General features: G+C 33.0%; 1 protein-coding gene across 11 annotated transcripts in view; it reads left to right on the top strand.

Annotated features, from left to right (window-relative positions):
* The window catches only part of Kif21a (kinesin family member 21A), a 148,787-nt gene that overhangs the window by 96,637 nt on the left and 36,856 nt on the right, over window positions 1-15,294 (top strand). For 8 of the 11 annotated variants that reach the window (XM_076854306.1, XM_076854304.1, XM_076854300.1 and 5 more), the window contains 14 exons: window positions 963-1,053; window positions 1,451-1,568; window positions 2,119-2,307; window positions 2,806-3,005; window positions 4,101-4,208; window positions 7,586-7,654; window positions 7,758-7,972; window positions 8,123-8,276; window positions 8,440-8,634; window positions 9,047-9,148; window positions 9,893-10,058; window positions 10,543-10,563; window positions 14,433-14,493; window positions 14,985-15,039. In XM_076854306.1, the coding sequence (XP_076710421.1) occupies window positions 963-1,053; window positions 1,451-1,568; window positions 2,119-2,307; window positions 2,806-3,005; window positions 4,101-4,208; window positions 7,586-7,654; window positions 7,758-7,972; window positions 8,123-8,276; window positions 8,440-8,634; window positions 9,047-9,148; window positions 9,893-10,058; window positions 10,543-10,563; window positions 14,433-14,493; window positions 14,985-15,039 (1,744 nt within the window). The remainder of the gene's footprint in view (window positions 1-962; window positions 1,054-1,450; window positions 1,569-2,118; window positions 2,308-2,805; window positions 3,006-4,100; window positions 4,209-7,585; window positions 7,655-7,757; window positions 7,973-8,122; window positions 8,277-8,439; window positions 8,635-9,046; window positions 9,149-9,892; window positions 10,059-10,542; window positions 10,564-14,432; window positions 14,494-14,984; window positions 15,040-15,294) is intronic. The other 3 variants (XM_076854308.1, XM_076854301.1, XM_076854299.1) reach the window with 1 other exon arrangement.

The raw sequence follows: 15,294 nt of genomic DNA, 5'->3' as shown, positions 1-15,294 counted from the left end.
AAAGCTCTTTTTAGAGGAATATTATTTGGAGAACACTGGCTTATGCAAGTATTCTTTTTATTCTTAATGATTTAAAACTGTTACTGTAGAAGCAATCATATAAATTCATTTACTGTTCATTTTCTTAATATTATTTAACTTGATTAAATGTATAAGTCTAGTGAACTGAAGTATAACTTCTATCCATACTTGATCATGGTTGCTAACCCTAAAAAGTATCAGAGTAGTTTGGATGTGCAAAACTTTACTCAACACAGTCTTATATCTTCTCCTAGGACCACTGAATTAGTTCAGCTATAAACATTATGTGACACCATTGTGTAGTTATGGCTGTAGGTACTAGATCACTGAAAAACGAGGGCTTCCTATTGAATGTGGAATCTTGTTGCGGAAGCCCGAACTAGTTTTGATATGCAAAGAACCATTCTGTGATAACAGCCCTGTCCTGTGGAAATGACCTAAAAGACCTGAATACTCTGATGGATATAGCTAGCATAGACCAACACACTGTGGACAAACTTATTTTAAGTCTTTAAAATTATTCTCAAATTTATTAGGACATTGACAAAAGTATAGTTTTCATAGCTTTGTATTTTTTGGGAAAAAGTTTTATATATTCAGACCAGAAAACAAAAATGTGTGTTTTGCTTTCTTGTGAATTTAAATTGCCTTGTACATTATAGTTAATAGGTAGTTATTGTGGCTAGATTTTAGTGTCTCATAAGATCTTATACTTTAGGATATAATCTGTTTGTCAATGTTTCTAGAAAATGAGCTCTCCTGTAATGATGTGAATAGTGATTTCTAGTTTTCTCTGAAGCATTAGACAGAATAGCTTTGCTAAGTCAAGTGACCAAGTTTTTTAGTACATTTTCACAAATGATAATTTAAAAAAATTGAGAGAAAAAGTGAACAATTTTGTTTTGGACTTTAACACTACACCCTAATGTTCCTTTTTTTAGTGTGGCTGGTAAAGAAGATAACACAGACACTGACCAGGAGAAGAAAGAAGAGAAGGGTGTTTCAGAAAGAGAAAGCAATGATTTAGAAGTAGTAAGTTTGGAAGAATTAACTTGTAAATTGTAATACTCAGATGAGGTTGTTCTTGTTGCTGATGCTTATTTGTGTGTAGAAAAGGAAGTGGTTGTCATGTGTTGAGGACTTTTTTCTTTAGAAGCCTGAGTTCTAAGTCATTGACAACTCTCAACCTGGCCTGTTGCGAAAGCATTCTATGTGTGTGGAGATAGAAAACTATGAGAGATAAAGTACTTCTTGATTAAAGACAAAATTATTATATAATAACTTTAAAATCTTGGGATGGTTTTTGAGCTAATGAAAGTGACATTTTTTTTTGTGCTTCTATACATTGTATTCAAGCAGTTTCTATTAATGAGGCAATCAGTTTGCTATGCCAGTGTTGTACTTTTAATGGTCACAAATCACATTTCAGGAAGAGAGTCAAGAAGTGAGTGATCATGAGGATGAGGAAGAGGAGGAGGAAGAGGAGGAAGATGACATTGAAGGGGGTGAAAGCTCTGATGAATCAGATTCTGAATCAGATGAAAAAGGTACTTGCCCTTTAGTATGAGGGCAGCAATTCTGTTTGGGTAGTTATTTAAACCAGGATAGAAAACTCTTCCCAGTCTCTATTTCATCCTAGATGAAAGCGGCTTTTATGACTGCTGACCTACATACACACTCCAAGACTGAGCAAATGAGTTCCTTTCCTGATTGGATTTAGTCATTGTGTCTTCTGTTCTTTAGTATAGATAGTGTCTATTGTCCTGACCAATATGAATACACTATCTTGTTCGACTTTTTATTTTTTTTTAATATTTATTTGTTAGTTACAAGTGGACACATATTTTTATTTTTTTATTTTATGTTGTGCTGAGGATTGAACCCAGTGCCTCACACATGCTAGGCAAGAGCTGTACCTCTGAGCCACAACCTCAGCCCTTTCTTCCGCATTTTTAGATTTTGGTTAATTTAAGAAATTTCCTTTTAGCTGCCAAATGAATTCCTACAAGTAGATGATGGTTTTTACATTCTTGTTTGATAGATAGAATTATATTTTTTCCTATTCCCAGTATTTTTATTTTCTTCTTTTTAAAATAGCCAATTATCAAGCAGACTTAGCAAACATTACATGTGAAATTGCAATTAAGCAAAAACTGATTGATGAGCTAGAAAATAGCCAGAAAAGACTGCAGACGCTGAAAAGGCAGTATGAAGAGAAGCTAATGATGCTACAACATAAAATCCGGGATACTCAGCTTGAAAGAGACCAAGTGCTTCAAAACTTAGGTAAGAATTATATTTGATGCAGATGAGAAATGAAAATAATCAGAATGGTTATTTATAGTCTTATACTTTAGAAGAAAAAATTATAATTCACAAGTCAAAGTTTGTGCAAGTCAAAGTTTGTTGTATTTTTTGCAAGTCAAATTTGTATTTTTTTAACTTAAAAATTGTATTTTACCTACAACCATTTCTTTGTTATGTTTCTCATTATGTTAAAAACTGTTATTTATTTTTATTTTTCATGATGATATCTGTATAGGGTGTTTAATTATTTTATTCAAAGTGTGGTAAATTGTTTGAATATCTTGATTCAATATTGAGAAATTTAAAAATATTATTTCAATAATTGTTAAACAGATTGAGTAGATAAAAAAAAGAGAAGACGATAGAAAATACCCTGTTTCTTGAGATGTGGGTAACTCTTCCTTAGGGTTATAAGTTGTAAGTCTGAAATAAAGCATGACTCACAAAAACAAATACAAATATCCTTTGGTGATTTAGGCTCAGTGGAATCTTACTCAGAAGAAAAGGCAAAAAAAGTTAAGTCTGAATATGAAAAGAAACTACAAGCTATGAATAAAGAACTGCAGAGACTTCAGACAGCTCAAAAAGAACATGCAAGGTTGCTTAAAAATCAGTCTCAGTATGAAAAGCAATTGAAGAAATTGCAACAGGATGTGATGGAAATGAAAAAAACAAAGGTATTCATTATATTTTCCATTGAAGTTTGATCTTAAGGATGCTTATGTCACTTGGGACAAAGAAATTGTTGTGGCTCTTTCCATATTCAATAAAAAGTAAACCAATCTTACAAATGTTGCACTTTCCTTTAGCAATTAGAATTTGTTTCCAATAGTTATACCTCATCAAAGCCTTCTCCAGAGTAACTGAAAACATGTGGGTCAACAGAGCTTTGCAAACTTTGCATATTTCTCATAAACCTCTTGTACGAGGTAAACAAAAAGCAAAATATTTCAGACATGCAGAAAACTTAATACCATAATAAACATTATATCCACTGTCTAGTTCAAAATATTAAACATGATATCTATAATCTAGTTCAAAATATTTGAACAGATAGACAACATGCCTCTTGTTCATCCCTTCCTAATCATGTTCCCCATTTCCCAAGAGGAAACAACTGTCTTGAATTTGATGTTTGTGAGTCTCATATATGGAAAAGTACACATTTTCTTCACCTGACCAAAGGGACTGTGAATCCTGATCTTTCTTCTGTTTGGTTTGTAGGATTGATTATTCATAAAGTCTGGTCTGAAAATCAGTGTAGTTTCCTTAAAATAGTTCACATTAAAATTATTTAGGAAGTAGTTAGATCATAATGTTGTACAGTTGGTAATACCAACAACAATAGCTGAAAAATTGTAGGTGTTATTTATTCACTAGACCCTCTTATGAACATCATCAACTATTAACTCATTGAATTCTCACATTAGTTCAGTTCTTTAGAAGTAGTATTTCCACTTCATAGATGAGAAAACTAAAGTAACTTGTTCACGATTAATTGTCTACTGAGAATAAGTTTCAAAATCTCAGTTAGGTTACAGAACAACTGAACATTGAATATGGAAAGCATAGAGCACTAAGCAACTTGGCAGGAATGTATAAAAATATATTTATCCTACAAAAATAAGAACTGACTTTCTTAAGTGTGAAGCATAAACCCATGTGTTTCCATGTTGTGTATTCAGAATTTTGGGAACTTATTTCCATACATGTATTGATTTTGTGAATGTCGTGAGAGAATAATTCCAAGAGATGTATATCCCTAATTTTAGGTTCGCCTAATGAAACAAATGAAAGAAGAACAAGAGAAAGCCCGGCTGACAGAATCTAGAAGAAACAGAGAGATTGCTCAATTGAAAAAGGATCAACGTAAAAGAGATGTGAGTCAACTTTAACTGTTAATATATAAGAATATTCTATGATGAACAAGATTGTTTAATAGAAGAAACATTTCTAACTTTAGTAAGTGCAGATTAAGAACACTAAACATTCACTTTGTAACATTACATTTATTATCATATGTGTATTATAATAATTCAATACAAAAACTTATGAAAAATATTATAAGTTTTATTTGAGGATTATTTTTTATAGAATGAGATAATGTTGAGATAGAAGTAAATGGCAGGACTGGGGTTGTGGCTCACTGTTAGAGCACTTGCTTAGCATGGATGAGGCATTGGGTTTGATTCTCAGTGCTGCACATGAATGAATGAATAAAATAAAGGTTCATCAACATCTAAAAAATATTTGAAAAAAGAAAAGTAAATGGCAAAGAATGACAGGTTATCTCCAGGAAAAGATCAAAGAGCTGGATTCAATATTACATAGGTTAGCAATTTCAGGATGTTCTAAGGACAGTCTGGTCACCAGTGATTCTGCACGTGTTTCTGGAATAATAACCATTTCTCACCAAAAGAGGCTTTCCTATGAACTGTAAAAATTTTCATAAACTTTGACTCAAGAATTCTACTCTCATGAATTCAGATTACAAAAAAATATCTAAAGTCAGAAAAATAAACATTTGTTAAAGCCTTCACTTTAGAATTATTTGCAATTGTGAAAAAAGTTAAAACAGCAATGTTTGCTTGGCAATGGAGGGAATGATTAATAGATGTTTAATGGATTATTATTCATCCATTAAAAATCAGGATTTGGAAACAATGTAGTTATAGGAAAGAAGATTATAATTTAATATTAAGTGTAATGCAGGATTTAATATATACATATATATATGCTTGATTGCAATGAGGGAAAAAATTTGTAGGATACATATCAACATTCTAACTATAGTTGTGTTACGTTTATAGATCATGGTTGATTCTTTCTTCTTCTTTTCAAACCTTTGGTAATATCATTATTTCTTTAGAATAAAAAATTATATTTATGATTTTTTTTTTCTTACAAGAAGAGCCCCTTCCCATTGCTCCTTTATTCTTGCTTTTATTTGAATCCTCCCTGGGAAACAAATAAGGTTATACAGCATATTTAGAAAATGGAAACCTATTTTAGTATTGAAAGAGAAAACTTAAGAAGATAGAGTGGAAAGAGTTATGACATAGAAAAGTTTATATTTTAGTCAGATGACTCATATTTATGGCTATATTTATTTCCTTTTTTCCCCAGTATAGCAACATTTTAATAATCATTGTATTTGTCAGACTCAATTCCTGGGCACTTTAGATTTTGTTAATAGAATTTGTTCCTACTGAAATCAAGTAAAAGTATATTCTAACATATTGTCTATTTTTTTCTACAATTTACTTAGAGATATAATTCACATATCATAAAAATCATTTGAAAGTGTACAATTCAAGTTTTTAGTATATTCACAAAATTGTACAGTAATTACCACTAATTCCAGGACATTTTGTTACTTCAGAAAGAAATCCCATATCCATTAGCAGTCACTCCTCATTGCCCTTAGGCCCTGACAACCATTAATTTACTTTTTATCTTTATGAATTTGCCTATTCTGCATATTTCATATAAATGGAATCCTACCATATGTAACCCTCCCCCTTTCTTCTGGAAGTGAGGATTGAATCCTGGGCCTCACCCATGCTAGGCAGTTGCTCTACTGTAGAGCTACCTCTCCAGCTCCATACGTGGTCCTTGTGTCTGGTTTATTTCACTTAGCGATATTTTCAAGGTTCATCGTGTTGTAGCATGTAGCTATACTTCAAATTCCTTTTCATGGCTATACAGATATAGTACATTTTTTTTCCATCTGCTTACCAGTTGTTGGACATTTGAGTTGTTTCCACTTTTTAGCTATTTATTTTGGTTTTATTGAAAACTTCCAGATGACAATAATAATTTTTTTACAAGATATGCCATCTATCTCTTTATTACTAATTCATTTGAGATGAATTAGCAATATATTATCAATTCATTTGAGATGAAGTATCAATATCAAACAGTTATCTCTTGGGATGGAAAATTTGAATTAACCATTACAATATGATGTCTATATTCTGTTATAAAGAAATGAGGCTGGCTAATCATATAGAAAGTCTAACACTTAGACTTCCTGTCCTACTTATTTGTTGCTTTGTGTGCATGTTGAACCGTTTTCTAAATTATTCCTTATCATCTTCATCTTTCATCATTTAGAAAGATCCAAGTGTTATATTCTATGCAAAAATATGAATAGTCTTGAGATTTGTTTTTTAATAGGGAAAAATTTAATGTAGAAATAAGTTCCAAACTATATGTTAATTTTAGCTTTTGATAGTTTATACATTTAAAAAATTTTTTCTGTAATACTGATTGAAACCAGAGCTTGTACATGCTAGGCAAGCGATCTACCACTGAACCACATCCCCAGCTCTAAAAATACTTAAAAACTTTGCTTCTATGTCAGTTATTATGGTAGGCAAGGTAAATGTCGTAGTGATGAGATAGAATCTTTTTCTCAAATAATTCTACTCTGAGGAGAAAAACATATACATAAATATGAAGTGAATGATCTGTTTGGAATTGAGATGTAAACATGAGGGGGTTTGTTATAGAAGAGATTATAAGTGTTAGAAGGGATGCATTTAATCAAGTTCAATTCCTAAGCTTTGCCAGTGATCACAGAGTTGAATAAATGATAGAACCAGAACTAGTATCTATGTTCTTTTTTATGCCAGAATTCTTTCCTGAATTATATATAGAATAGCTTAATCTATAATCAGTTACCTTTATTGTCTAAAGTACCTAGAAACACATTGCTAATTATCTTTATTACCTAAAGTACTTAAAACATGTTTATTGTTCATTTATTTTACTCATCATAATAAAATTGCAAAATTACTATAAAATGCCAATATGATTAATGTCTCACTATATTTAAAAGTTTATAATCATTATATGTATAGTAAGATGACTCTATTACAAATATTGTTAAGTTGTTTCTTCCTGCTCATGCCTCAGCCAGCAATTCAAACAAAATGTCTTACAAAAATGGTGAGGTCTAAATAAAGCATTTAGAAAAGTACATGCATGTTGCAAACACTATAGTGTTTGTTAAACAGAAGTATGTGGTACAGAGTTAACTTCAGTTTTTAGGAAGCGATGGCTATATCACTATGTGTTTATGTTGGTTGGAATAAAAAAGCCGTGTCTGTAGTAATGGATACAAGGTTATTAACTCAGATTGTGCTAATAACTCTGGAGGTTTCCAGAGACATGGGGAAGTATGTCAGTATGGGAATAGGAAGAATCATATCTTTTGGTTTAATATTTCAGTTCATTCAATATTATTTTATAGCATCAACTTAGACTTCTGGAAGCCCAAAAAAGAAACCAGGAGGTGGTTCTTCGCCGCAAAACTGAAGAGGTACAGTAAGCAAATTGACCATTTGGAGGAAACATTTTGACTTTGAGATAAATGACGTTTTTCTATAGACTGAGAGACTGAGACAACTCTTGTGCCATTTCAGGTTACAGCTCTTCGTCGGCAAGTGAGGCCCATGTCAGATAAAGTGGCTGGGAAAGTCACTCGGAAGCTTAGCTCATCTGATGCCCCTGTTCAGGACGCTGGTTCCAGTGCAGCTGCTGTGGAAGCAGATCCATCAAGGGCAGGCACCCAGCAGAAAATGAGAATTCCTGTGGCAAGAGTCCAGGCCTTACCAGCACCCACAACAAATGGAACCAGGTCCAAATGATTCTTCTTTTGCTCCTTATATAAACTTTTTGGGCATTAATACTGAATACTGTGCATAAATTAAACAAGTCTTATTATTGGCAGATGCACAGTCATGTAAATGCATAGTAATTATATTTGTCTGTTTTTATATGATTATAGAAAAAAATATCTGAGGAAAGGACTGACTGGCCGAGTGTTTACTTCTAAGACAGCTCGCATTAAGTGGCAGCTCTTAGAGCGCAGGGTCACTGACATCATCATGCAGAAAATGACTATTTCCAACATGGAGGCCGACATGGACAGACTCCTTAAGGTACAGAAAGTAGAAACTAGACATGCTCCCCTTAGCCAACTGTTAATCTTACTCTTCCAAATTTGTTCCCTTGGGTACATTTAAGTTTTTGTTTTTGTTTTGATTGTCCTGTATATGAGTAAATAAACATTATTTCTTAAAATCCAACCTGTTTTTTCAATAGCAACGGGAAGAACTCACAAAAAGACGAGAGAAACTTTCAAAAAGAAGAGAAAAGATAGTCAAGGAGAATGGAGAGGGTGATAAAAATGTGGTTAACATCAATGAAGAGATGGAATCACTGACTGCTAACATAGATTATATCAATGACAGTATTTCTGATTGTCAAGCCAACATCATGCAGATGGAAGAAGCAAAGGTAATTTAAAAGGTGTCAGATGGCTTGGTGAACTATATTTGTCTTTAAAAGCACTTTGAATTTTTAAAGGAAGGAATTTCCTATTTATTGGTTTAATCTAACTTTCAGATTTTACATGTAAACAACTCCTTGCTTGCTCTCCCAATTTCTCTGCTGATTTTGTGATATGGTTTCTTGTTTGTTCAATGCATATATCTTTTATAATATCCTGCCTTGAATTCTTAACCACTCACATGTGTCTTTTTTTCAGATAGATAATATATTTCTTGGTGAAGGGATCAAATGTTATATTTTTCTGAGGAGTTTCACTGGCTAATCTAATACTATCAAACTAATACAATAGGGTTTTGCCTTATGTTTATATACAAATTTCGGGTCAAAATCATAATCAGAATATGCTGGTTTGATGTAGGAAGAAGGTGAGACTTTGGATGTCACTGCAGTCATTAATGCTTGCACACTTACAGAAGCCCGATACCTGCTAGATCACTTCCTGTCAATGGGCATCAATAAGGTAAGATTTAGCTACCCTATTACTGAAACATAAGTTTTGACCCATTCACTGTAGTGTTGTTTATCTCTCCAGTAACTCTTCTCTTTGTAATAAAGAACATTGTTTTTAAAGAAAAGTATTGGTGACTTATAATTATGCATGATATTGGGATATGTTGTTACATAGGAAGCATTTTGTAAATCTTTTTTTTTTTTAGAGTCAAGAAAAGTAAGGAATACTTAGATCAGTTTTATTAGCTTGTTGTCTATTATATTTGTCTTTTAGAACAGATAAACAAATTAGAGAAGATATAACTCCGATTTTACTTTATCACAAGAAAAAAGTTCTCAGAGTGAACAAATTTGGTATCATAACTGGCTTAGTATTGATTCTTTATAGCTGGAACCAAACTCAGACAGAAGAAATAGTCATATAGAGCTTATCTAATTTGTTACCAGTAAAGATGATTATGACTTCTGATTTGTTTGTTTTTGACTGGGACTGTTTTAGACCCTTTATGTTATGTTCTCTCACTCTTCAAAATGTGCCAGGAAGTAGGTATTATTCACATAATTTTATGCATGAGGAGACTGAGAATCAGTCTCCTGGACAGATAAACTTGCCCAAATCACCAAGCTAGTCAGTGGAGAGGTGAGGTTGCATGATGTTCTGTCTGATGTCAAAGTCTGTGTATCCTAAGCATTTGCTGATCCTTACTGGTAGATTCTATTTTGTGTGAGTCAAGATCATTTGTTGTTGTTGCAGGGTCTTCAGGCTGCCCAGAAAGAGGCTCAAATTAAAGTTCTTGAAGGTCGACTCAAACAAACTGAAATAACCAGTGCTACACAAAACCAGCTCTTATTTCATATGTTGAAAGAGAAAGCAGAATTAAATCCTGAGCTAGATGCTTTACTAGGCCATGCTTTACAAGGTAATTTGGACTACATTTTAATTGAATGGTTGCATGGTAGCTTTGCTCTTTGAACATGCTATACTCTATCTCTTTCCTTTATGGCTTGACTGAATAGATGCTATACTTATGCTCTGAATAACTATTCTGTCTTTAATTTGCATGTGTATATAAATTTGGGGGGAAGTAATTATTGTTGTTCGAAGAAGTGATTGTCAACTTAAAAAGACTTATCTAACTTTATTATGTAATTAGTTTTTATGGATAAAAATACCAACCAACTTTCAGAATTGGTTATTTAAATTACTTAAAAGATTAACTAAGTTTCATTACTTTATTCTGCGTCTAACTGCCCTAAAAATAAATTCATAAGTGTTTGCTATGGCATCTATTCTATATATCTTATAAATGGTACATAATCTTGTTTTATGTGAGAGTTCTTAACACTGGATCTGTTTTGATTGGAGTATTGCTTTTTGTTTCCTTTTTGCTGTTATTTGCACAGATCTAGATAGCGTACCATTAGGTAAGTATGTTTAGCTTTCTATGTACCCTACAGCTGCATGAATTACTAATTGTTTATGTACACTAATTGTGGTACATCTTAAAGTTTTTATTGGCAGTCAAGTTGTTGTTGCATGATCATTTTTGAAATGTTTCCTTGACCACAAACATACTAAGTCTTTATTAAACATTCCTGATTTTAAAACTCTTAAATGTTCAAAGAAGTATGCTTTAGTTATTTGTCTCTTTTATTATTTGAGCTCCAGTTATAGCTCCAGTTTCAGAAACCCTCTGAGTTCTTTCTCTTTCTTATAGGAAAACATGACATATATGTTTCTTTAAAATTTTTAAGTGTATCTGTTAACATGCATCTATTGTTTTAACATCACAAATAACTTTGTTTTGCATAAATCTTTGGTATATATTTGCTATGTTCTTATCTATTCTTTATTTTTGTAAAATTAGTCACATATTTTTAATATTAAAAAGTGAATAAAGCTATCAAAGACTTTATTTCAGCAAGGTGATGCCATATTTATAATCATAAGGATATTTTCAAGTTAGAATGTGCAATAGAGATCATTGAGTACAGAGGTTTTTAAACTTTTTCTCTCTAACATCCACAACAGTTGTGCCCACCTGATGGTAACATCTGTGCCTCCTTTTAATGATATATATGTAGGACCAGGAATATTGGGGAAATTTTATTACTGGTGATGTGTCTGAATGATTATTTGGGGTATTTTTTATTTGCTTAAAATTATTTAAAAATCTGATCATAATCTTTTTCCTAATTACATAACTGTTATATGTTTTCTAAATGTTGATACTTAAAGGAGAAGAAAGTAACTGAAATATTAAATGTAATTACATCCCTATGTTGTTAGAATAAACATAGTCTAAGAATCTGTATTTATTTTAAATGAAGTCACAAATATATGATCTATTTGATTTATATACAGCATGTTAATATCTAAATAATATTCCTTGAGATCAGTGAAATCAACTGCATAATATAATATGTATGGAAAGCTATTATTTTAAGCTACTCAAGCTATGACAAGGATTGAGACAAGACCAGCAAGGTCCAATTAGGAGTGATTAAAAGAACCATATAGGCCACTCAGGTTCCTGGCATTAAATCCAGCATTCTTGCCATTCTATATGTAATAAAGGAGATTTCATCCCCTCTTTCTTCTCCTCTCCTGTCCTTCCTTTCTCCTCTTCTTCCCCCTTCTCTCATTTCTTGCTCTTCTTTCTTCTTTTCTTACTGTTCTGTTTCTAATGCTTTTCTTTGAATCACTTTTAATTATACTTTGAGGAGGGGTCAGAAGCACGAAGTGCAAACTCATTCAGCTGATATAACCTGTGACTCATGGCAGAGTCAAGAGATTGAGGATATAATCTAGATTAGAGGAGCTGAAGGAAAAGCATAGAAAGAGATAAGAAAGTTGTCACAGTCATTGATACTTTGCTTAAAAAAAAACAAAACAAAACTTTATTTAGCTCTTCACTTAGCTCTTACTTAGCCTTTACTTAGCTCTCCAATTGTACCTGAAGCCTTGGACTGGGTGCTGGACTCAGAGATGAGTGAAACACTAACCTTGATCTCATGGACCTGATGCCCTGCTAAGAGTGACAGACCATCAGCAAATTATGACACATTGCAGTGAGGACAGTGGTTGAGATACATATGAAGAATTATGGGAGCACAGAGTGGGACCATCCATAAAGAATGGCAGTGTTGATGAAGACTTTCTGGAGGAGGTGACATTTCAGATGAAACATAAAGGAAGAAAATAAGTTATCCAGGCAAAAGACAATATTGAAGTGTCACTCCAGGAAGAGGGGTAGCACAAGCATGAAGCTATAGCCATGATATTATGTAGATGAGGCCTACAAACAGATTGTTGCTTTTGAACAACAAGTATGTGGCATGTAATGATGCAACTTTAGGCTGAACCATAGCCAACACCCCACACTACTAGGCTAATATTTTAGGGGCCTTTGAAGAACATTTATTTCCCACCCACCACCACCCAACCTGTATAAGGGTCCACAAGGTCACTTCTGTCTCTGGAGATTTGTTAGAAGATTCATGAGACTCAGCATGTAGTTGTATTTGTGACTAAAATTTGGGAGAACAATTGTGGTAAGGATGCACAGCTGGAAAAGGGAAAAGACACAGATGGGTCTATAGGGATCCATGTGCAGGATGCCTTATGCTCTCTCCCATGAGACATCACTCAGACTCTAGCCCCAAGGAACAAAAATGCAGCTGTGTGTCAGGCCAGGGAAGTCCATTAGACATTCAGCAATCTTCCCGGGAGCATACGGGGCATTGGCGGCAGTTTCAAAAATAAAGTTTGTTCCTGCTTAAGTGGCTCATGATTTTGTGCCCAGCCAGTCTGTGGCAGAAATACACATTGCCTGCAAGACCACTCTTTTCTTACTTCAGAAAGTAAACTCTCTTTGTGTGAGTTCTTTATATGGTTTCATTTTAGATACTGCTATCAATTATTACTGAACTTCTCCAAAGGTATCTGCTAAACCAGGAAGGAAGAGACTATCAGTGGAGAGACAGAAAATAGTTGACTCCGGTGTCACAGTCCACCTGTGTGATACATAATTAGAAATTAAAAGAAAGTGACTCCTATGTATTTTTAACTAAAATATATGTTGCTTACAATACTGTCTTTAGTTTATGGAGTGATTTTATAATATATGTGTTTTTAAAACCTGCACTTACATTAGGGGCTTTTTGATATTTTAGCTAGTTTACTTTCTGTGGCTGTTTTATTTACTGATTTCGTACTAGTTTTAAATATTTGATTTTTCCTTTTTTTCTAGTCTGCTGCAGTTCTGAAATAGCAGTGGTTTATTTGTATTAGTTTATAGAACTGTTGCATGCACAGCTATTTTTTTGTCTTCTGTGTACATGTGAATGAACTGCATGCTGGTTTGTGACTTCTGAATATCTTCATACACTCTATTCTACATGAAGGCAAAAATTAAACACAATTTTAAATGAAAAATATTTAAGTAAGGTCCCATAATGCAGGGTGTGGCAGTGCACACCTGAAATCTCAATGACTTGGGAGGCTGAGTCTATAAGGAGGATAAGTTTGAAGCCAGCCTTTACAATTTAGAGAGGCCCTGTTTCAAAAATAAAATTTAAAATGGGCTGGGAATATACCTCAGAGGTAGAACATTGCTGGCTTCAATACCTAGAAACTAAAAAACAAACAGGATGGCATAATTCATAAAATGTAAGAAGTATATTTACATTTATGTAGTATTAATAATGGACTCAGTTCATTAAAGCTAACTCATATAGCATTTATTTAACTTGTGTGTAAAATATTTTTTTTTTCTTCACACTGGGGATTAAACCTGGGTGTGCTTTACCACTGAGTTAAATCCTCAGGTCTTTTTTGGTTTTTAATTTTTTATTTTGGGAAGGGTCTCACTAACTTGCCTAGGGCCTTACTAAGTTTGTGAGGCTGGCTTTACCTTGCAATTCTCCTGTATTAGTCTCCTGAGTTGCTGGTATTACAGGTATGTGCCACCATGTTTACCTTAACCTTGTATTATTAATTAGTGGATTTTTGTGTTTGGTTGATGCAGAATACATGACTCTGAAAGAAATATATATAATTATATATCCTCAGATAAATATATGATTTAATTCCCATCCAATATTTTTCCACGTTTCATCATTCAAATGTATGGTTTTCCTACTTTGAACAGCTACTAAAACCAAAGTGCCCATCTTGAGACGTTGAACTTATATTTATATAGAATAGGGACTGTAGACATCAATTAAGCTATGACATGTAGATAACATTCATTTGGGGACTTTTCTTTTTTCTTTTTTTTTTTTTTTTTTAGAAAATGTAGAGGATAGTACTGATGAGGATGCACCTTTAAACAGCCCAGGATCAGAAGGAAGGTAAGACAGCCTAAGGAGACTGAATAGATTTGACTTGTTTCTATATTTTTAGTACTTTTTATCTTGTGTTAAACAATTATCATAAACCATAAAACTTTTGAATTTTATGATGAAGAGCACTAGAAACAGTAATTATGGGGGCTATAGACATATAACTCAGTGGTGGAGCTCTTGCTAAGCATGCATGAGGCTCTTTGTTTAATTTCTAGTACTAAAAAACAAAACAAAACAACCCCCCCAACCTGAAAATAAATAACCACCACCAACAATGATATAGAAACCAAACTAAGTCATCCTTAACCCTCACAAATTTTAAAATAAAAGTAGTGGGATATTTAAGGAAGAAAAATGACTTTTTAAAATAAATTCATTTTTACTTTAAATGTTTTCTGTTTTCTATAGATATGTATTTTTCATAATCATAAAAGACATGTAGTTTTCTATACTATGTTCTCACTTAATCCTGTGGCTAATTCCTTATTTGCATACAGCACACTCTCTTCAGACCTTATGAAGCTTTGTGGTGAAGTGAAACCTAAGAACAAGGTAAGGAGAATTGAAAATACCAGGTATTACTATCTTAGGCTATAGATTTTGCTTTTCATAGAGTCGCCAGTAGGCACACTTTTACCAACACGCTCTCATTTGTAAGGAATTTAGTTTTTTTTTTTTTAAATTATCACTTATCTGTAAGTGATAATATCTGTAAGTGATAATTGAAAAATAATTATTTTGAAACAGTTTTGTTTGTTGAAATTTGAGCTTTAGGGGCTGTGGCTATGGCTCAGCAGTAGAGTGCTT

The sequence above is a fragment of the Callospermophilus lateralis genome, chromosome 4 (assembly GCF_048772815.1).
Source record: "Callospermophilus lateralis isolate mCalLat2 chromosome 4, mCalLat2.hap1, whole genome shotgun sequence".
Classification (NCBI taxonomy): domain Eukaryota; kingdom Metazoa; phylum Chordata; class Mammalia; order Rodentia; family Sciuridae; genus Callospermophilus; species Callospermophilus lateralis.
The sequence above is the reverse complement of the archived record's forward strand: the minus strand, read 5'-3'. Positions and strand labels throughout refer to the sequence as shown.